Raw genomic sequence first — 23,289 nt, 5'->3', positions numbered from 1 at the left:
CCCTGCTCATGGCAAGGGGGTTGCAATGAGATGATTTTAAGGTGCCTTCCAGCACAAAACATTCCGTGATTTCATGATTTATCAGTGATTTCCTGTTCTATGGAGTATTTGCAGCCTGGTTTTGTTTCTCAATGCTATTGTGAGCAAACTCAACCTGTACAAACAGTCCCAGGGCATTTGCCCCCCACAGTCCAGCCCCACTGGCTGGGGTCACTCCCTGCCCTGTTCAGCTCCCTGAAATACCTTGGCAGGACAGAACTAATCCCCTCCTAAGGCTGCTGTTGTGTTACAAACCAGCACCAGCAGCTCCAGAAACACTTCTCTGGCAGGGGAGGCCATTTCTGGGTGTGACAGCCAGAGTCACCTGTGCCAGGTGCCTGAGCAGAATGGGCATTTGATTTCCATTAGAATCACAGCCACTTCCTCGACACTTCTAAGCACAGTTAGGTCATTTTTGAAATCACATCTCAACTAAGTTTCTGGTTTAGTGTTAAGAAATACAGAATGAAGTTTTTGCTCTCTCAGCCCAAGGAACTGTCTGCTTTGCTCAGCCCTTTGATTTGGGCATCTCTGGGGCCTTATTTAAAAGCTTCTTGGCACCATTTATATGAGGAACATGCTAAAATTAGTGAAATATTAAACAAGTTTCAAGCACAATGATCTCCATCTGGTCCTAACAGCAAGAAATGGGTAAAACCAGCTGAGAGGCACGGCCAGCACGACCAGAGCTTGTGTCCAGAATGAAAAAACACCTGGAGTTTTTCCAAGCCTATTGGAGAGCTGGCAGCAAGCTCTGCCTGCTCAAATTCCTTCTCCATATTCCCCTCACCTTTGTGGCCATGGACAAAACTGCAGATCTGGGGTCTGTATTTGGGATTTTCTTGTTTTCTTTCTTCCTTTCATGGAGGAAAGAAAACAAGAGCAAGAACACCACATTTTCCCGAGGGAGGGGTAAATGGCCACATCCTGATCCTCACTCCAGCTCGGTGAGGACACAGTGATGTCCCTCACCTGAGAGATCCCCTGTGAGCACCAGGATTTATGGCCACATCAATCCCAGGACTTGCCTTTAGCTGGTGCAAATAGGGCCTCCAGATGCCATCCAGGAGGTCCTGGCGGTATTTGCTGGTGAAGTAGCCCAGGTAGGAGACGAAGGCTGTGACCAGCAGGACGTCTCCACACAAGGTGCTCTGCTGCTGTTTGAAGTCCTTCACGGCCTCAGCCCATCTCACATTTTCAGAGGCAAGTCCCCCAACCTGCAAATTCCCAAGTCAGATCAATCATTCATACAATCATGGAATTGTTTGGGGTGGAAGGGACCTTAAAGCTCATCTCATCCCACCCTTGCCATGGGCAGGGACACCTTCCACTAGACCAATGTGCTCCAAGCCCCATCCAACCCAGCCTTGGACACTGCCAGGGATCCAGGAGCAGCCACAGCTGCTCTGGGCACCCTGTGCCAGGGCCTCCCCACCCTCACAGTGAATGATTGCAGAGGTATTTAGCCCATCAGCTGTTAATTGCCTTAACGCCACAGATTGCCACCTCATTACACCCTCTCCCACACAGAGCACTCCTCTCCACAGCCACAGCCTTCAGTATTTCACACAATTTATTATCACACCAGGTACGTGGGATTTTGATCACAATTCCCTTCAGATTCTGTCAAAAAAATGCTTCCTCCTACTTATTTTTCATCAGCATCCAATGTCCAGACAGTGCAGCTGGGGCTTTGAAGAGGGTCCAGTGTCTCCTTATGAAATAAATTACCTTTACATGCACAGATCACTCATTTGACCATCAGTACTTTTTGGGGTACCATTGGAAATACAAATGGAATGCAGCCTTCAGCTTACAAGCCCGAAAAACCCAACCACCCAGTTTTGAGCTGACCTCATGAATCTGAGATGGAGAATGCCAGACCTTACAATGAAATTCACACTTGCTGCCAAAAGAGAAACTCTCCTGATGTACAGCTCTGGGCACACCCACAGCAGGCACAGCTCCCCTCTGCTCACAGGTTCTGTCACCAGGGCCAACCAGCACCTTTTATTTTCCTTCCTAAGCCCACTGTCCACATGAACTTATGGTTGTTATTTCTTCATATTTCTCATTTTCACTAAAAACACCTGTGTATCCTTCTCTTCTGCAATTCCAACTATGGAATACTGATGTGACACTGGCTCCTTTTTCCAGGCCCCTGTTCAGTGTTAAACAGGCCCAGCTCTGACAGGAATGCCTGTAACAAACCCTAGGAACACCTCCAAGAGCTCATTCCCCTAAACTGGGCTGTTTTGCCACTTTAAACTGCTCTGCAGACACAGATCCCCAAGGATGGGAAGGCAACACCTTCAGGCCCTCACTGAATTTCACTGTCACACCCTCCAACCCGACCAGGTCCTGTTTCCAGCAGAATTCCAGCTGCCTCCTGAGGGCCAGAGCCACCTTGACATTCCCAACAGGAACTCGCTGCTGTTTCCACAGCGTTGGCTGTCCTGCAGCCACTCCAGATCAAACAGCTCCATATCCCCTGATAAGCAGCCAGGATCTCCCAAGCCAAGACCTTCCTGGGTTCTCCTCTGAGTCCCCCAGCACAGGCCCAGCTCAGCAGGGCACACCAAGAGCTCCTTCTCCTGCTCATTCACCTCGGGCCACCTCCTGCAGCTGACAGCAGCCCTTGTCCTAGAAATGCTGCACACACGAGCCCAGCTCTGGACACAGCTCCAGCTTCCCACAGCTGCAGGCTCCAGGACCTTCTGACCCAGAGCTTATATCCCTGTGCTTAACAGCCACTGAGGAGTTTTGACTTCACAACCCAGCCTAAGCTGCTGTGGGTATCAACCCAACTTTTGGCACCTACAGCATCCCGTGGGCAGGAGACCCACAGTTCAGCTGAGCTTTCTGTACAAAAGTACATCCTTTGATGTGCTGCCTGAACTTTTCAATTGCTGAAACATTCGTCCAGTGCAAAACCAGGGAACAATCCTGCTGGCACCAGCTTCTCTGCACCACTCAGCACTCCAAGCCCTCAGTACCCCTCTGCTATCTTCTTTTCAGGTTGAAGAGCTTTAGCCTCTTCAATAATTCCTCACACAGAAGCAGCCTTTTGATTTTCCTTGCAATCTTTATCTGCACTGAGTGATGCAATCTTTATTATCTGGTTTCCTTTATTGTTGCTGTCTCTGCACCATTTCCCATTCTCCTCCAGCCTTTGAGGTGCAGCAGAGGGGGCGGCGGTAACGCTGCACATTCAAAATTTATTTAGAAGGTATTCATAGAGCAAGATGGGGATTTTTCTGTTTTGTTCTCCCTTCTTTTCCTAATAAACCCTAATATCCGGTTTCAGATGGGCTTTGGGTTTGGTGAGGGCTTTTTGCTTCTGGGAGCACAGAGCTCACAGCACTCTTAACTCCATCCTTTCATTCCTGAGTGATAACAATCAGCTCAGCGTCACTTACAGGGCATGTGAAGTGAAACCTCATTTCTCCAATGTACTTTACATTACATTTATCTGCCTGGTGTTTCATCCCTCTGTCACTTGGGATCGTTTTTACAATTCTTTACAGACAGTTGACATCATCACTGCGGAGCCGTGCGGCCTCCTACACACCAGCTCATTTCTGATTCATGGAATCACACAATCACACGCTGCTTTGGGTGGGAAGAAACCTTAAAGGTCATCCAGTGCCACCCCTGCCATGGCAGGGACACCTCCCACTGCGCCAGGCTGCTCCAAGCCCTATCCAACCTGGCCTTGGGCACTGCCAGGGATCCAGGGGCAGCCACAGCTGCTCTGGGCAATTTATTCTGATGAGCACAAAAACTAACAGACACCTGCAAAAATATCTCCGACAGCTTTTCTGCCCTGCCAAAACTGCCCCTTTGGATCAGGGAAAACTGCCTCTGGGAAGCCTGACCCCTGCCAGGAGCAGAAAGAGAAGACTCAGATTTTCTTTGCTCCACCTGACCTCAGAGCTGTCCCTCAGTCTACCCCAGCTGAGCCACCACCCTCCTCACAGAGCTGCAGAGGTTCCCCAGTGCCTTCTGCTGGCCTCAGACTGTGCTGATGTCCCTTTAGCATTGCTAGAAAGATTCTCATGATAGGATTAGGACCACAGCTGCCTTTCCTAGGGCTGCACAATGTGTAGGGCAAAGCCTGACCCAGCACATCCTAGCCTCACTGGCTGCTGCATTGGGCTCCTGGTTTAGAGGTGAACAATCTGTTCTCAACCCATAGGAACAGGTCTGCATCTTGCATCACTGAGCTTCATCCCAGTCCTGTGGTTCCCATGTCTAGACCCTGCAGTTATCTCATCTACAGCAACACTGCCTCTTTGTGTGGGGGAATTCCCAGTTTGATGTTCTCAGTCTTGGAATTTTTTCTTTTCATGGAAAGTCATACTCCTTGCACTGGAATGAAGGCTGGAAATCATCAAGGATCAGGCAGCACAGGCTATACCTCCCCTGCTCCTTCTCTTCTGGACATTTGCTGGAGTCCAGCTGGAGCTGGACAGGCCCTGGTCTCAGCCCACATATCTCATCTTAGCCCACTTCTTGAAAAAGAAGCAGAGCACTGCTTTTAGGTTATTGGTCTCTTTTAAGGACTATACATAAATTTCTCTTCATCTCAAGTCCAGTTACAGGGCAGAGTCCAGTTCTTCCATCTTTCCTTTGTAGTTTTTATAGATAAAGCATCCATAGGTCTTCCCTCCAGTCTCCTTGAGGTCAACTCCCCTATTAATCCCACAGCCCCACTAAGACCAAGAAGTCTTTATTGATCTGATTTTTCTGGTACTCGGAGGTGCTTCCATACTCCTAATTAATTTTTTCAGGTTATTTTTTGTCTCTTTAGGTCCTGGAGGTCTTTTCTTCTCCTTGCTTGGATCATACACTACTGCCACTTTTAATACATTCAAGACATCCCAGGTGTCTCCCACCTCAGATTGTAGAAGTCATTGGAATTCTTTTTATTTAGCAAGAGGCAAATTAAAAGCTCCTCCTTGGATTACCCTTGGCTCTTTGATAATGACAGAGAGTGAACAACCATTCCTCAAACACCTTCTGCACATCAGTCATGATTTTTGAGGCTTCTGTCACAGCCATCCCCTCTACACCTTTTCCAAAAAGAAGAGCCCTAATCCATTCCCTTTTTCTCATATGGAAGTGGTTACATACTTTGTTGTAGCTTTTCCAGGCTGCCCACAGCCTGCTTAGACAGAGTGACCACATGTGGGATGTGGGCACTGACAGACCCAATACAATGACGCTGAACTTCTGTTTCCTGAGATTTTTTCTACCAATTAGTAATATTCAATTTGTCTTTACTCCCTCCTGTCAAGTGCCATGCTGCTGTTCCTGAGAACTCTCTGCAACAACTCCAAGAGCTCTTCTGTGAGTGATAATAGTGCAATTAGACCCTATCCATGTAACTGCATGATTACAGTTTGTTTTCCCTGCACACGTTATTTAGCATTTGTCATCACTAAATTTCCTCCTCTGCATTAGCACACACCCCCTCACAAACACCATTCATCAGCCAGCCTCCCTTCCTGGTGCACAGACCCTGTCCCTTGGGTCCTGGAGCATCTTCCTGAGGCCACCTGAAGTTCATGAGATGCCAGTCTGGCACTGTGAGAGCCAGGATTGCCTCACTCCCCCAGGTTCATTTGTCAATCCAAAGCATCGCTCTCCATGCTCAGTTGCATTCTTTATACAACCTCAGACGAGTTTGTTTCAAAGTCTGAGAACTCATTTTTACCCACAGCCACACCAGGGACACACCTTGAATGTCAAATGAGCTGCAAATCAGAGGGGGCTGTCAGGTGCTATTCCTAGATCAAAGCCAGGATGACACAGGAGATGGCATGCAGGGCACAGCAGGAACTTGGGATGCTCCTTGCCTACACTGCAGAAATGATGAATTCCTGACAGTATAAAGTCACAGAATTGTTGAGACTGAGAGCTGTTCCCATGTCATGGGGTGGGGAAGAGATGTAACCAGCATGGCCTGGGATGTGGAGACTTAGAATCACAGAACCATGGGATGCATGGGGTGGAAGGGACCTCAAATCCCATCCAGTGCCACCCCAGCCATGGTCAGGGACACCTCCCACTGTCCCAGGCTGCTCCAAGCCCTGTCCAACCTGGCCTTGGGCACTGCCAGGGATCCAGGGGCAGCCACAGCTGCTCTGGGCACCCTGTGCCAGGGCCTGCCCATCTCACAGGGAACGATTTCTTCTTTATATCTAAACTGAATTTCCCCTCTTTCAGTCTGAACCCACTCTCCTTTGTGCTGTCACAACAGATTCCGATGCAAAATCTCTCTCCAGTTCCTTGTAAGCCCCTCTCTAAATACCTTTGTATTCTAATGTGGAGGAGAGTGAGGCTTTTAGAAAGCTTTTCAGTCTAATCCTTGTCATTTCAGAACCTGAAAAGCTACAGGCAATTCACACCTTTGTTTTTATGATACCATTTTTGACCCACATCGTTTTGGCCCATCAGCACCTGCTCACACATTTAAGCCCCAAGAAAGAGGTCAGAGTTGTGATGGCAGCAGAGACAGGCACTTTAACCAGCAGAGCTGCCCTAATGCATGGAAACAACCACTGCAAAAGCATTTTCACTGCTGAAATCTGCTGCAGTGCAGGAAACTTATCCAAAAACACAAGAGGGTGGTGTCATGGGTTGCAATGTGGATGTAACCAAAAGTTAAAACCAGCTGGGGCCTGTGTTCTTTATCCCTTCCAGGACCCATCCTCTCTCCAGGGGATATCTGCTGTCCATGGGCCATCCAGGCTCACTGCAGGGCTGATACAATTCCATCATCCATGGGAGATGCTCCACCCAGGGGAGGAGCCCAGCATTCCCACCTGGATAAAACCTGAGAATCAGAACACAGCACAGCCTGTGTGCACTGCATTCCCAGATGAAGGCTGGGTCCATCTCATCACCTCTGAATCCTTCTACAGGATCATTTCTGCTCCAACAGAATCATATTTGTCACACCAGGAGGACTTGATTGGACTGCTCCCAACAGCCTGACCAACAGGGTGTCAGGTTGTATTCTGACTCTGTAAGTGGGGTTTTTTGGGTTTTTTTTGTACTACTGCATTTTTAGTTTAATTTCCCTAGTAAAGAACTGTTATTCCTATTCCCTTATCTTTGCCAGAGGGCCCCTTAATTTCAAAATTATAATTTGAGGGAGGGAGGTTATATATTCCATTTCAAGGGAGGCTCCTGCCCTCCTTAGCAGACACCCCTCTTTCCAAACCAAGACAGACGGAAGGTGCTGTGTGCACAGGGCCCAGCCCAGCCCCGGTCCCTCCCTCTGGTGCCACCAGAGCTGTCCTTGCTGGCACTCACCAGGCGGTTGGCGAGGGTGATGGTGCAGGCTGTGGCTTCTGCTTCCTGCTGACACTTGATTTTGTCTGACGTGGCCTTCTCAAACCTGGCCGTGAGCTTGCCCAGGTTCTCGTTGAGGCACTGAGGGTGAAAAACAGGAGGAAGTCAGGAACAGCACGTGCTTAACAGCTCAGGAAGGATGTGGAGCTGTTGGAGGACTCCAAAAGGCCATGAAGAAACTCCAAGGGCTGGACCCCTCTGTTCTGGAGACTGAGAGAGCTGGAAGTGTCCAACCTGGAGAAGAGAAGGCTTCAGGGAGAGCTCAGAGCCCCTTCCAGGGCCTGAAGGTGTCCAGGAGAGCTGGAGAGGGACTTGGGACGAGGGATGGAGGGACAGGACACAGAGGGTAGGAATGGATGGGATATTGGGAAGGAATTCCTGGCTGGGAGGGTCAGGAGTCCCTGGCACAGGGTGCCCAGAGCAGCTGTGGCTGCCCCTGGATCCCTGGAAGTGTCCAAGTCCAGGTTGGACATTGGGGCTTGAAGCAGCCTGGGACAGTGGGAGGTGTCCCTGCCATGGCAAGGGTGGCACTGGGTGGGCTTTGTGATTCCTTCCAGCCCACACCAGTCTGGGATCCTGTGATCCTGAGGCAAACCCTTGTCCGGAGCTGGCCAAGCTCCAGCCCAGTTCAGACACCCAGGGCTGGCACCAGGAGCCAGCACAGAGCGGGTTAGGCTGTGCCATTGCTTGGAACTCACACCCTCAGCACAGGCAGAGGCAAAGGACACAGAACATTAATTTACTTGGGGCTTCTGGCTGAGCCCTGATGACTGAGTGCTATGGCTGAGCAACAAGCAGGCAGCTGAGGAACCCAAATCTGGTATTTCCTGATGCTACAGCCCTTTGTCTCCTACCAGTCCTTGAGGCTCTGCTGATTCCCCAAGTCATGCTCAAATCCCCAAGGGGCTCCTGGAGCTCTGCCTGAACCATCTCCAAACCACGCCCTCACACTGTTTCCAGCAAGGAATCTAACAAGGGAATTGAATGGTTCTGCTCTGAGAGCTGCCCAGGAGCCCCCAGGGAGGTGAGGCCATGTCCCCTGCAGGTCATAGGGCTGGGAGGGGCAGGAAGAGGCCAAAGCACCTGCAGAAAAAAGCTAGAGAGCCCTTTGCTTGGACAGAGCTGTTCACACTCGGATCTAAACCAAACCAACAGCGCCCACAAGCACTTGGAGCATTTCACTTCTGATAAGAGAAGTAATAATTGATTTTATCTGCACCCAATGCAGACTGCTTAAGGCTAAACTGCTTGTAAATCACTTTAACACTGAGCTACGCACTAGAAACAACCCCAAAAATGAAAAAGGATTATATGAGAGATCTCTGCAGCTCTCCTGGATGCTGGCATCACACAATGCAGTCTCTCCTTGACCTGCCTTGGAACAATAAGACAAAAAGATTCTGTCCCTGTGTGCCTGTGGATCTATCACCCTACAAAGGCTCATATATATCATATCCCACTATAAAAGCATGATCTGATAATTGAGTTTCTATAGAATATATGCATATATCTGGTCTGCAGGACAGAGCAGGCCTGCAAGACCCCACCAGGGGCACACAAATACAGCTGTGTGCAGCTGTGGACACACCTCTCACTCCTACCTCCACCAGCCCCAGGTGCTGAGCACACAATTCCCAGGCAGGCAAAGAAGACAGAAAGTCCTTAACCTTTTGAACAATGGGAATTTTCTCATTTATTAATAAAAATGAGTATGAGACAGCTTGGGGCCCAGCTGTGAGCAGGTATGAATCAGCACAGAGCAGTGAAGCTCTCCAAGATATCCCAGATAAGTAAGGATATACCTTCACATCCATCCCACGCTACCCTGCATCACTCTCCATCGGCAGAGAGGAGAAGGCCCCTAAACCAGGCAGTTTTGTAAGAGCATGACAGAGGAGTGCCAGTAATCTCCCCAAAGACTGCAATTTTCTTTAACAAAATCCCACTCCTTTGGAAAAAAAAAAAAAAAAAAAAAAAAAAGAGCCCAGGCATAAAAAGCTTTGGAAAAGAGCAGCATAAAGGGATGAAAAAGTTCCCCAGCACTGTATGGTACATCTGAGGTAGGAGAATTAGACACCAAAGCCCTTTAAATCCATCTCTGCTTCAGGTGCCTCCTTTCATCTGCAGCAGGAAGGGGTGACCGGAGAGTTCAGCGCAGTTTTCTTGTATTTTTAGTTAAAAAGTGTAGTAAGCATATTAAGAATGATAAACCCTTCAAAACATCAAAAGAGTGATGTGTTTTCTAACAGGGTGTGGTGCTGGTGGAAGGGGTAAGGGGAGCAGGGGGCCCTCACTCACTGGAACCCTGCCCAGTCCAGTCATGGAGGGGATCCCACTCCCAAAGAGAGACCTCAGAACACCCTAAAACCAGGCAGGTTCTGGAGCAGCTGCTCCCCACACCCTGTTCTTAGCAGGCATCGTGCTGGGAGGGAGCAGGGAGAAAAGCAGGATAAAGCAGGATGTGTTTTTACATAGAGATAATTTTCTGAAGGAAAATGATAAAGGCCTCACTCTACACTCTGTGGAAATGCACTTTTAATCATGCTGTAATTTCTTCTATTCAGGGATTTTAAAATTTTTTTTTAAGTAGCAAAAACCCAAATAACATCCAAGATGTGCTGCCAGGGAGCTGTGCCGTGACAAATGAGGCTCCTGCAAGAGCAGTTGTCATCCTGCAAGAGCAGGGACTGAGTGTGCAGCCAGCCCAGCTCTGTGCTCCCAGCACTGAATCAGCCTCCAGTTCCCATCCCCTGCCCTGTGCAGCACACTGGGAACACACTGGTTTGAGACAATGAGTTTTCTGAGGACCCGGGAAAAGAGGTAAATTACACTCAAAAAATTAGGTGGGAATAACAAGGATATTCCCAAAGTAGGTGGGAATAACAAGGATTCATATTTAGCCTTCCTCTTTGGGTGCAAGCAAGGCTGGAGAAGAACAGAGGGCATTTAGAAAGCAGTAATATTCTGTCACAGAATCACAGAATGGTTTGGGTTGGAAGGGATTTTAAAGACCATCCCATCCCAACCCCTGCCATGACAGGGACACCTTCCACTGTCCCAGGCTGCTCCAAGCCCTGTCCAACCTGGCCTTGGGCACTGCCAGGGATCCAGGGGCAGCCACAGCTGCTCTGGGAATCCATCCCAGCCCCTCCCCGCTCTTACAGAGAATAATTCCTTCCCTTTGACTAACCTAAATTTCATCTCTTTCCCTTTGAAGCCATTCTCTGTGTCCTGTCCCTCCCTCCCTTGCTCCCAGTCCCTCTCCAACTCTCCTGGAGCCCCTTTAGGCCCTGGAAGGGGCTCTGAGCTCTCCCTGGAGCCTTCTCTTCTCCAGGTGAGCACCCCCAGCTCTCCCAGCCTGGCTCCAGAGGGGCTCCAGCCCTTGGAGCATCTCCATGGCCTCCTCTGGGCTCTCTACAGCAGCTCTAGGTCCTGCCTGTGCTGGCCCCGGGGCTGGGGCAGCTCTGCAGGTGGGCTCTCACCTGAGCACAGGGGCAGAGGGGCAGAATCCCCCCCTCTCCTCCCTGCTGCTCATGCTGGGGGCTCAGCCCAGCCCAGGGCTGGATTTCAGAGCTGTCAGAGCATCAGGAGGGAGAGGAAACCCTACAGCCCCCAAACCTTCGGAGCACAAGAACTGAGCAGCAGCTCTGCCCAAAGGAGAGGGCTCCCCCCAGGCAGGGACAAGCAGGATGGGTTCTCCCAAGGGCACTCACGGCGATTTTGGCCTTGACAGTGGCCAGCTTGTCCTGGGCTGCTGCCAGCTCAGCGTTGGCCCTGTCCAGAGCCTGCCTCTTGGGCTGCACCTCGCAGAAGACGCGGTGGAAGCGCGCAATGTTCAGCACCCACGAGCACAGCCCGGCCGCCGCCGAGGACTTGGTGGCCACGAACTCGGGGTTGAACTTAGGGTCTTGCAAATAGGGCTGGAGGGCTTTGAGGCAGTTCTCATGGATGTTCTCCTTGTTGAACTTGATCAAGGAGTCCAGGAAGCCGTCTACCCTTGCCATGGCCACTTTGGCTGCTTTCCAGCTCCTGTCCTTGGGGATCTTCCCTCCCGGGGCCATCAGCACCATCACGGCCGCGGTGACGTTGCTGACAGCAGCAGGAGGTGACCCAAAGGACCTCAGCTCCGTCAGATTGGTCTGAAAAGGGGAAAACAAGCTTGTTAGATAAAAATGAATGGGCTTTCTTTTCACTCTGCCACTAATAGAGTCAGGCTCCCAGGCTATCAATCTGATAAATTGGGCTCCTCTCAGCCCCAGCAGTGCTGCCCTCAGATCGCTGCTCTGCTGTTTGCAGCACACCTGCTCCACTCCCTGCTCCTGGCATCCCACCTGCGACCAGCACAGCACACTGCTCCTCCCCAGGCTCCTGGGGGAGGAGGAGCTTTTATACCCTCTCAGAAGAGTGGGATAAATGAGAAGGAAACATACAGAAATAACACTCAGGCCCTCAGACAACCTTCAAAGCTTCCCTTCATGCTCCCTCCTACCCAAGCTGAGATGCCAATGCCAAAGCCATCCTGTGGTTCCCACATCCTGCAGCCCTCAGGGTTCAGGGAATGCAGCTGCTGAGAAAGCCCAGGCATCCTCACAGGGCAAGCAGCCAAACTGCACTGCAGGAGCCAAAAGGGCATTTTTATCTCTAACCTGATTTCCCAAGTTCTCAAACTCACTATCACACCTGGCTTTGCAGATTTTTATTTTGCAGGTGCACTGCACTGGGTCTGTCACAACCCACATGCCATTCATCATTGGCCATATAACAATTACCTTAATTGTCATCCACATATATGTAATTATCTCATATATGTATAGACTTATCTCTCCAAAACACTTTAAATAGCCTCTCAGTTTGTTTCAGTCACTCTCACTGCCACCAGCTCCTGCAAAAGGTAGTACAGCAGGGGACAGAGGGGCTGCAGCAGGTCCCACTTACACAGCCAAAGCCAGGCTGAGCCAGCCCACGGCCATTTCTTGGCTCACACGAGAAAAAAAAAAAAAAGGGAAAAGGAAAATTTAAACTGTCAGGACCACAGAGAGAATTAACCCTGGCAAGGCTGAGCAGGGCCAGCTCTCCTGAGAGCTGAGAGCACTAGGAGGTTTTATTTAAAGCATCAGGAGAGTAATCCTCCCTGCACAAACAGAGAAATCAAGGTGGGTTCAAAGTGCACCCAATGAGGAGGAAACAGCCTGGGCATGTCCCAGTGGCCATGGCTGCTCTGCTTTTGCACTGGCATGTGACACCATCACAGGAAAGTCCAGGTATCCACATCCTCACTGACTATATGGATTTATTATTGAATTCTACTCAACAGCTTTTCTCACTGTGTTCCTTGTTAGTGTTGCATATAACCCTGCAGCCCAAGGAAGATGGCTGAGATAATTGGGTAGAAACTGTGCAAACACACATAAACATTGTTGATTATTCATGTCAGCGAGCAGGTCGGGCTCTCTGATACATCTCCAGTCAGCAGGTAAAGGAGACCTCAGCTTCCACTGCTCTGCTACTGCTGCTTTACAGTTCCCTGGAGAAAATCTCAGCATTTCCCCCATCTTTGCCTAATGAGAGATTCTACAGCTCCAGCACAAACCTGGAACTAATGGAGAGACAAACATTTTCTTTTTGCACAGTCCTCTCCCTCCCACAAAGGAAATCCAGAGCACAGGTGCCTGCAGCAAAGCCACCTCCTCCCCAAAAGCTAATCCAACAGAATCCCCATTCTGGATGGCTCCAAGGTGCTTTCCTGTCCCCCAGCAGGGCTAGGATTGAGCCATGCTTTGAGGCCCTGCTGTGGTTGGGGTTTTCCAGCTGTGTGCAGTGCGAGGCTGCTGCCCCAGGACACTGCATGAACTGCAGACCAAAACAAACTGCAGGTCCATCTCTCAGGCACACCACAGGACCACACAATGAACCAGGCAGGAAAAGACCTTTGAGATCATCGAGTCCAACCTGTGACCCAACACCTCATCATCAACTAAACCAAGCACTGAGGGCCACATCGAACGGAAACCCCTGGAGCACCCTAGAAGGACAAACCTTCCAAGGCACAAAATGTCCTCCCAAAACCAATCTCTTGCAATCAGAGCAATGTTTATCTCCTGAACACGTTTTCCCAGTGGCATCTTCCTTTGGACCAGCTTTGCCTGCTCCTCTCCTTGGAATGGTAGTGAGAGAAGGGGAACATGATGCAGCCTTGTGGATGCTCCAAGTTCCACCAGGAACCCCAGAATCACAGAACTAACCCAGCTGGAAAAGACCTTTGAGATCATCACATCCAATCTGTGACCAAACACCACCTTGTCAACTAAACCATGGCACTCAGTGCCATCTGCAGTGGCAGTCTCTTTTTAAGCACTTAAGCACGAGCAGGGAGGAAGATGGAGAATACAATGCCCAGAACTTGGGCCATCAGATGACACAGCCCCTCTCCCCGGGGGCAGAGGAAAAACACTGGGAATCCTCACCCTACCTTGTTGAGGGTGTTGAGAGCAGCCTGGGCAGCTGCCAGGGCAGGCTCAGCCTTGGCCAGGTCCTCCTCACAGTCCTTCTGCTTCTGCTCAACCTCCTGGGTGATGAGGGCCACCTTCCTCTCCTCCTCGTCAGCCACCGCCTTCTTCCTGCTCACCTTCTCCGTCTCCACTCCCACCACCTGGATCAGCTTGTCAGCATCCTCGTTCTTCTGCTTCAGCTCCACCTCTTGGGCTGCCAGCTTGGCCTTCAGCTCATCCACCTGCAGGGCAGAGGTGTGTGGGGGCTGCACTGCCCTGCCTGCTCCCCAGTCCCCAGCACAGGCTCACACCCCAGGGGACCCCAGGGCAGGGAGGGCCTGGCTCTCAGCAGAGCCCTGGTGATGCCTTCCGTTTCAGCTTTCATATTTTCCAGATTCTGCATTCGTATGTAACTCTGAACTTCCTGTTAAGTGTTAGCAAGTTCTCCTGACAGCTCAGTCAGACAAAACAATCCTTTTCCAGCCCCAGAACCAAGGACCCCGCTGCAGCTTCAGGCCCAGAAAGTGCAAATGCAAACAGCAGCAAATTGAGGAGAGCAAACTGGGAGGGTGGGACTGCATCACCTGAAGGGCAACTGGACAATTAACCCCAATATGGAAGTGGACCAAAACTTATAAAAGTGTGAAAACTCCTGACCTGTTGTCCATCTTGGGTGGAGCCAAGGCCAGGCTCTTGTACTGCCCAAGGTGTACCCTTTGAAGGCTTTTTAATTAACACCTACTTTATTCCTTTATCTCTGTCCAGCCTCTGTCCCAGGCAGCCTCTCCAGGCATCACTGGCAGCGAGGGGAACGTTTCCAGCTGTTGGCAAGAGCCTGCTGCTCCCTTTGCTCGTGGGTGTGACAAGGCTACAGCTCAGCCACACTTCATCTCCTCAGCCTGTCCAGCAGCAAACCCAGGCACACGGTGGTTTGGAGGAGGACCTGTGCCCCAGGACCTCCCTGAGCTCCTGCTCACCCTCCAGCACCTGCTCTGAGACCATCAGTCCTGCAGGAATCACAGAAACATGGAATGGTTTGGGTTGGAAGAGACCTTAAAGATCATCCACTCCCTCTGCCATGGCAGGGACACCTTCCACTGTCCCAGGCTGCTCCAAGCCCTGTCCAGCCCGGCCTTGGGCACTGCCAGGGATCCAGGGGCAGCCACAGCTGCTCTGGGCATTTGTGTCAGGGCCTGCCCACCCTGCCAGGGAAGAACTTCTTCCTAACACCATTTTTCCCCCACAGAAAGATTGCAGCTGGGATCTGCTGACAGGTCCAGCCCTTGGCAGAGCTCCGAGGGTCAAGGGGCTTTAAATGTGACATCAGATGAGCTCACACAGGCTCTCACTTGCAGGCAGAAAGCCTCCTGCTACAATCCCCATTTCAGTGAATTTACCCAGACTCTGGGTATGCCATGGAGGTTTTCAATGCCTCACCTCAGGCTCATAAAGGTTCACTTAGAGCTCCTGGGGTATATCTTTACCCACACAAAGATACTCACAGGAAGGGAAGGCAGACACTGGTTTTAGCAATACCCATTTTGATACCAGAAGGGAGAGGACAATTTACAATCCATAAACTGAAGCTGTTGACATTTGGCATGGGCCTCACGTGGAGAGCAGTTTTTCAGGGCTCTCCACACGCCCTCCATCCATTACCATCCCCTGCTGCTGGCTCTGAGGGACTGCTCTCACCAGCACAAAGGCACGGCTGTAAATCCAGGCTCACACGAGCACATAATCCCTGCGTGTGACAAACCCAGCAGCACCTCCTTGTTCAGCCCCAACTCTCTGGGGGCTGCAGGAAATTGAAGTGGCTGATGGCTGATACGGCTGTGACCTTCTGCCCAGAAATCAGCCTTTGTGTGCTGGATACACACACAAAGCTCCAGGGCTTTACACGCCAGGACAAAACAAGCAGGGGATTAAAATCCACAGGCACTCAACAGCAGCACAAAGAGCAGGTGTAAGCTCAGCCCCGGGGAACAGACAATGCCCTGCCAAGCACACAGAAATGGAAGGGGAAATGGTTTTGTCAGGAATTTAAAAAAGCAAGAATGCTGGAGAAGGACTGTTTGCAAGGGCCTGCAGTGACAGGACAAAGGGGAATGACTTCAAACTGAAGGAGGGCAGGGTTAGGTTGACTATCAGGAAGAAATCCTTCCCTGGGAGGGTGGGCAGGCCCTGGCACAGGGTGCCCAGAGCAGCTGTGGCTGCCCCTGGATCCCTGGCAGTGCCCAAGGCCAGGCTGGACACTGGGGCTTGGAGCAGCCTGGAATGTTGGGAGGTGTCCCTGCCATGGCAGGGGGTGGAACAGGATGATCTTTAAGATCCCTTCCAACCCAAAGAATTCTGTGATTCTATGAGAAACCTGTGAGCAGCTTCCTGAGTGCAGAACAATCTGATAAGCAATTAGTAATGTGGGGTGGAAAGGGAAAGAGCAGAGCAAATGAGAAATTCAAGGGTAATGTGCTGTGACTTCATCAGGGAAAGGAAGGGAGAAGCCCTTGCCTTCCACCAGAACAGCATGAGAAAAATTATTAAAGAGAAGAAAACCTGGAGGGCAGGCTCCCAGAAGACTCATTTTATCTGATTGTCCCTGCCTTGTTTCAAGAACACAAAATACATCAAAAGGTCAGCGATTAATTGATAGCGCCAGCCAGGCTCGACTCTGGAATCCAGTGATGCAATATTAACCACAGCCATGCTCACAATTACTCAGCAATGGGCGCTGACCCCTCGGTGGCACACAGCACTCTGAAAAACAAATGACTCATCCCACACATCTTCCTAATCCATTATCTTCTAATAGGAAGGAGGCTTCAGCTTCCCTGAGTGCTGAGGATGCCGCCGTCCGCAGGGAGAGATGGTTGTAAAACATTGCTGGAGGAGGAAAGTTGGGCAACAGCATCGAGGTGTGCAAATCTCCAAAGGGAAGAAAAAAAGGATGGGGTAGAGGTAGAGGTAGAGGTAGAGGTAGAGGTAGAGGTAGAGGTAAAGGTAAAGGTAAAGATAAAGGTAAAGGTAAAGGTAAAGGTAAAGGTAAAGGTAAAGGTAAAGGTAAAGGTAAAGGTAAAGGTAAAGGTAAAGGTAGAGCTAGAGCTGGAGCTGCAGCTGGAGCTGGAGCTGCAGCTGGAGCTGGAGCTGGAGCTGGAGCTGGAGGGAACCACAGTAAAAGGAAGCAGAGAGGTTATTTTGAGACAGGAAAAGCAAAGTAAAAAATATCTGCAGCTCCTGATACAAGAGCTGAGGCCACTCCAGGCCTACAGAAAGACACAAACCACATCATTACCTTGTCGTGGACCCTGAAGGATGCCAGTGATGAGCACCAGTCCCCAGAGCTAAGGCCCAGCCAGGTGATCCCCAGGGACCAAAATCCTCCACCTTCACTTTGAAAATCCCCCCCAGCACATCACTGCCAAGCACAACCTGCAGGTGATACAGTGAGTGAGAGGGAGGACCCTTCACTTCCTCAGCCCCAAGGCCAAGTATTTGCATGGATGAATGCAAAGTTCAGCCTTTCAGGATTGAACGTGCTGGTATGATTTCCAATACTGATAAATATCCACACTCTGGTTTCAAATCAACAGCAGTTTTGACTATTGCGCACATCTGGTAATTTGGGTGTTTAATTTTAGGTTCCCAGTGCTAATTTTAGACTTGAATTTGACATATTTGTTCTCACTGCTCTGCATCTTAATCACCTGCACAAGGAGGCCTTTCTCAGCCCAGCCTCACTGCAACTAGACACCAACATTGTGCTCTTTCATCCTTCTTGTGATTTGATTTTCCCATCCTTCCCATTGCTCCAAGTCCTCCACCACTGCTCTGTGGCTCATCAGAGAACTCTGCCCACACAACACCCACTGTAGAGAAGCCTGAAGGATACAGAAGGCTTCCCACATGTCACAACAGACCCGGGATTTGTTCTCAAAAGATTCATTTCATGTTAGCTGCTCCCAAAAAAATTAAACCTAATCCATCTTATCCACCACTGGGAGAATCCAGTAGAAACAGCAGCACCTCACAGGTCCATCAGAACTATTGCCTGCATGGGCGAGGTGAGGTTGTTGGAAAATATACCAAGTTTAAAATTCTTAATTTTATAACATCAGTCAGGTTTGTTCGCCTTTGTCCCCTGGGAAGGGAATTTAAGTTTCTTTCCAGGGCATTGCTCCACCAGGCAAGGCCAATGAACTTAACATCTCAACAGACTGGCAATAGCACAGAAGATATACAAAAGAGAATGACCATCAAGGATCATCAGCTCCAAACATCACCCCTGGCACAGGTCAGAGACACCTGGTCTGGGAAAAGAGAAAGAATGAGAACCTAATTAACATCAGAGGAGAAGAGATCTGTAACCAACAGGAAACCAAATACTGAGAACTTCCTAACCTGGAACCAATTAACATCAAACCAATGAATCTCTGGGTTTTGACTGTGTGAAGTTCATGAAAAATCTGGTAAAATTCACGTGTCATGGAGTGATTTTCTTTGCACACACAGGCTTTGTGTGGATGAAATGATTTCTGTTGCACATCCTGGCCAGAATATAATAATGCCTTGATTCTCTAACACTAAAAACATTATTGGAGGGTTTTTGTTTTTCCCAGTTTTGGTGACAAGGTGAGGTGAGGTGAGCTGAGGTGAGCTGGGCACTGAGGGCACAGCCTGGTGGCTCTGGTGGGTGCTGCCAGTGCTCTCTGCTACCCCTTCCCTAGAAAAGGAGATGCTAAAACCTGCACAGGGGACATGGCAGTGCCCACCCCTGCTGTGTCCTGCTCCCTGAGCAGAGGCTGTTTGAAGGGAGATGGAGATATCAGAGCTGAGAGGCACCAGCCCAGCCCATCCATCACCTCCAGGCAAGCATGACAGACGTGATCGATGCCCCCAGCTCTGCCCACAGCAGAGGGGTGGAAGGGGATGGACCTGCCAGTCCTTCCTTCTCACCAACCCCATGAATTCCTCCAGAGCAGCTTCAGCACAGCCTCATTTGCCACTCTGGAAGCTTTGTAAGCAAACATTTGTAAGAGTTACTAGAATATGAAATGGAGAGCAAAATGGGAGTAGAGATGCAGGTGTCACTGCTGAGAGGTTTGGGAAACACCCAGAACAACTTCATGTCATTACCAGAGGAGAGTGCCAGTGTGAATGTTCACAGGGGGATTTGGGGATGACTAATGTGCATTTCAGATATGTATTAGCTTTCCTTAAAGATGGATAGCATAATGGAAGGAAAAATGAACACCAGTCTCATTTTAACAGCATGCACTATTTAGTTTGAAAGAGTCTTGCTGAAGTTATTGTAGATTTCCTGGATGCAACTCCAAAAATCACTGACTGTCCTCTATTTTCTAAGCTGTTTTGTCACTGCAGCTGAAATGTAACCATCAAAAGAGGATGGCAGAGTCAGCTGGATCCCAATCTCATTTTATTTACTGAAATCTTTCAGTTACCTCCCAAACAGCAGAGACTGGAAACACCTCTCCATTCTCCTCTCCAGTGCAGAGCATCACTTCTGCTCCTCCAGAAACCCATCTCAAACCAGACCAGAGGCAGGATCCAGCACAAATTTCCTCCCTGTAAAGTTCTCCTTCAAACCAGACAAGAACAACACGGAAAACCAACTCCAAGGAGTCCTTACCTGTGCAGAAGTGCTCTTGAGCTTCTCCAGGCCGTTCTCCAGCCTCTCCATTTTTGCCTTTAAATCCCTGTCCTTTTTCAGCAGCAGGCTCTGGTAGAGTTTGATTTGCTCCAGGAAGGACTTGGGGGTGGTGTAGTTGTAGCGGCGCTCGTTGCTCAGGTACAGCCGGGACATCTCATTGACACTGATGTGGACGTGGGCCATGAATTTGCTTATTGAATCCTTGACTGAATCCTAAAGGGAAGATGGGAAGATGAGGAGCAACTGTTTTAAATAGAAAACTATATATAACACGGGATCTGTGCTGAATATAAAGGAATTTGGTAACTTTTCATTCTGCTGCAGCACAATCCAGGGTGTGACACCTAAGCTGATCCCTTTTCACTGTTATCTCTGAAATAACTTTGTCGCTCATGTACTTTATACCTCCTTTTATATCTTTTTATCTCACACGTTATCTAATTCCAAGCAATTTCTCCACAAAATAACAGCTCTTTTAAGTATAAATTTGGGCTTTTCTCCTCTACAAATGGGAAAAGTGCACGCTCCTAAAAAGAAACATTGTAGGCTTTATTCTTCCTAAACCCAGCCTGGAAAAACTAAATAAACAGAAACAAATCTCTATTCTAGTGGCAGATTGTCATCACTGAGAACTTGACCTGTTTTTGCCCTTGAGAATTCCAGAGGCTCAGACACAAGTGGGGAGAGCAGCAGGTTATTTTCTGTGCAGGTTTGGGGCTGTCCTTGTGCTGCCAGAACTGTCCTTTCCCTGGCAGTGCCATCAGCTCCCAGTGACACCTCAGGTCCCAGTGCCACATCACCAGCTCCCAGTGCCATTGTCAGCTCCCAGTGCCATTGTCAGCTCCCAGTACCACCTCACCAGCTCCCAGTGACACCTCACCAGCTCCCAGTGCCACCTCAGCTCCCAGTGACATCTCACCAGCTCCCAGTGCCACCTCACCAGCTCCCAGTGACACCTCAGCTCCCAGTGCCACATCAGCAGCTCCCAGTGCCATTGTCAGCTCCCAGTGCCATTGTCAGCTCCCAGTGACACCTCACCAGCTCCCAGTGACACCTCAGCTCCCAGTGCCATCATCAGCTCCCAGTGACACCTCAGCTCCCAGTGACACATCATCACCTCCCAGCACACAGAAGCATGGTGCCTGTGGCTCCACTGCCAAGATCCATGGCCCTCCAAAAAAACCTGGAATGTGCCTCAGTGATGGTTAGGCTGAGTTTAAAGCACTTCAGTGCTACCAGTGATGCCCCTCTGGACAGCCACCGGCTGCCCTGGATATGTGTGAGGGACACGGGGCCGCTCCTGGCTGTGGCCAGCCGTGTCCCCAGCGGGAGCTGTGCTGGCTGCTCACCTGCAGCGTGTCCATGTCCCGCAGGAAGCAGAGGCTGACGGACTCCAGGGCCTCCCGGGGCCAGGGCTGGAAGCAGTCGATGGTGGTGCCGCTGAGCAGGGCCGGGAAGCGGCGGCTGCGGAGCCGCAGGCTGGGCCCCACGGGGGACAGGCACAGCGCGACCTGCGGGGCACAGGGGGCACTGGGGGCCAGGGGGACAGGGACCTGCCCCTGCAGCCCCTTCCAGGGAGGATCCTACCCCACCTGATGCCTGGAGAGGCTGCCTAGAACAGAGGCTACACAGTGTTAAAGGAGTAAAATGGGTGTTTTGGGTTGCAATGGAAGATGTTCCCAGCAGTGTGTATTCTATTGCCAGCTGTTAAAACCAGGTGGGGCAGTGCTCTTTATCTTTTCCTCCCCCTGCAAAGCTACAGGCAATTCACACCTTTGTTTTTATGATACCATTTTTGACCCACATCGTTTCGGCCCATCAGCACCTGCTCACACATTTAAGCCCCAAGAAAGAGGTCAGAGTTGTGATGGCAGCAGAGACAGGAACTTTAAGCAGCAGAGCTGCCCTAACGCATGGAAACAACCACTGCAAAAGCATTTTCACTGCTGAAATCTGCTGCAGTGCAGGAAACTTATCCAAAAACACAAGAGGGTGGTGTCATGGGTTGCAATGTGGATGTAACCAAAAGTTAAAACCAGGTGGGGCCTGTGTTCTTTATCCCTTCCAGGACCCATCCTCCCCCCAAGGGATATCTGCTGTTCATGGGCCATCCAGGCTCACTGCAGGGCTGATACAATTCCATCATCCATGGGAGATGCTGCACCCAGGGGAGGAGCCCAGCATTCCCACCTGGATAAAACCTGGGATTCAGAGCCCAGCACAGCCTGTGTGCACTGCATTCCCAGAGGGAGACCAGACCCATCTCAGCACCACTGGACATTCAGAGGAAACTGCACCTGCTACAGGATCATTGCTCAACAGAACCACATCTGTCACTGCAGGAGGACTTGACTGAACTGCTACCAACACCCTGACTAGCAGCAGATTTGACAAAAATTACCAATTAGAGACATAAGAGATGAGGGGGTAATTTCCCCCAGTTCCACCTTCTCTAAATTCTCCCCCCACAGGTGAAAACAAACTTTGTTTATGAAAATATGTCCTGTTTTTTTGCCTTAGTTCCCAGAAAGAATCCAAGATAGGATAGAGGCTTTGTATCCCCTGGGGCTTGGAGCTCTGGAATTTTGTCTTTCTGGCTTGCGAAAAAATAGGGAAAAGTACTGGAACTAGCTACTAACACAATAATAGGCCACAAATATGTGTGTAAAGAACAGAGAATATATGAAAGGAAAAAGGCAAAAAATCATTCAGCACCTGCTCCATCTCACCTTCAGCTGCCGTCGAACTCGCTCAATGAAAAACCTCCAGCAATTCTCCCTGGAATCCACCAGCCCTCGGCCTCTGACTTCATTCCTCACACTGCTGATGATGTTTTCCACTTCATCATCAGGGAAGAGATCTGGGATTTCCCCTAGGAGAAGAGGGCACGTTTGTGTTTACAGGTCTGGATGTTGTAGTCACAGACCAAAGGGACGCTGCTGCCTCCCTCTCCAGGGGCTCAGGGATGTCCCCTCCTCAGGTAAAACCCCTGCCCCTGGGCCCCAGAAGCAGCAAAGGGACACAGAAGATCATTGTGCTGAACAATAAACACCTCTGAGAGCAAACTTCCTTAAAAAACACAAGAGAAAGGAACACAGAATAGAGTCAAAGTAGAGAAAATCCCATACTTTTTAGCGCTGCAATCTAATTAGATTACAAAAGAAATATTCAAATCCCTAATATGCCATACATATTATAAAACCATTGTAGTTTTGCAAATGCATTAATTACACGTAAAATTTTTGCAGCTGTTCAGGGCCATTTCCAGCAGCTGCCAAATAACTCCCAGAGCATCCAAACATTTTAGAAGTTAAAAAATTTTTACAAAAAATATTGTAAAAACTTAAAAAAGTTAATAGTTAAGCAGCTGATTGCCAAAAATGCACACAACCAAATATTTTTTTAGTGCTTCCTTAATTTATCACATATTCACTTCCTTTCTGGCATCTGATTTGATTAAAATCATCATTATTGAGCCAGATACTTTCAATATGAGCACTAATCACTCAGGGAAATGCACTAATCAGAAAACTGCTCATTCATCAAAAAGATTAAAAGGTGTATTTTGTTCTAGATGATGACAACAAGTGAAACAAGTAAAAAAGACACCTTCCACTATCCCAGGCTGCTCCAAGCCCCATCCAACCTGGCCTGGGACATTTCCAGGGATCCAGGGGCAGCCCCAGCTTCTCTGGGCACCCTGTGCCACCTCAAAGGGAATGATTGTCTCTT

At 49.7% G+C, this 23,289-nt stretch overlaps 1 protein-coding gene across 2 annotated transcripts in view; it reads right to left on the bottom strand.

The window, feature by feature from the left end:
* Positions 1-23,289, bottom strand: part of DNAH9 (dynein axonemal heavy chain 9) — a 126,122-nt gene that overhangs the window by 72,698 nt on the left and 30,135 nt on the right. For both annotated transcript variants that reach the window (XM_063409389.1, XM_063409390.1), the window contains exons 14-20: positions 22,287-22,429; positions 20,907-21,068; positions 19,537-19,770; positions 13,871-14,131; positions 11,115-11,540; positions 7,363-7,482; positions 1,068-1,256 (exon numbers count right to left, since the gene is read on the bottom strand). In XM_063409389.1, coding sequence (XP_063265459.1) covers positions 1,068-1,256; positions 7,363-7,482; positions 11,115-11,540; positions 13,871-14,131; positions 19,537-19,770; positions 20,907-21,068; positions 22,287-22,429 — 1,535 coding nt within the window. The remainder of the gene's footprint in view (positions 1-1,067; positions 1,257-7,362; positions 7,483-11,114; positions 11,541-13,870; positions 14,132-19,536; positions 19,771-20,906; positions 21,069-22,286; positions 22,430-23,289) is intronic.

This window comes from Prinia subflava, chromosome 12 (genome assembly GCF_021018805.1).
Source record: "Prinia subflava isolate CZ2003 ecotype Zambia chromosome 12, Cam_Psub_1.2, whole genome shotgun sequence".
Lineage (NCBI taxonomy): Eukaryota > Metazoa > Chordata > Aves > Passeriformes > Cisticolidae > Prinia > Prinia subflava.
This window is presented reverse-complemented; position numbering and strand designations above follow the sequence as displayed.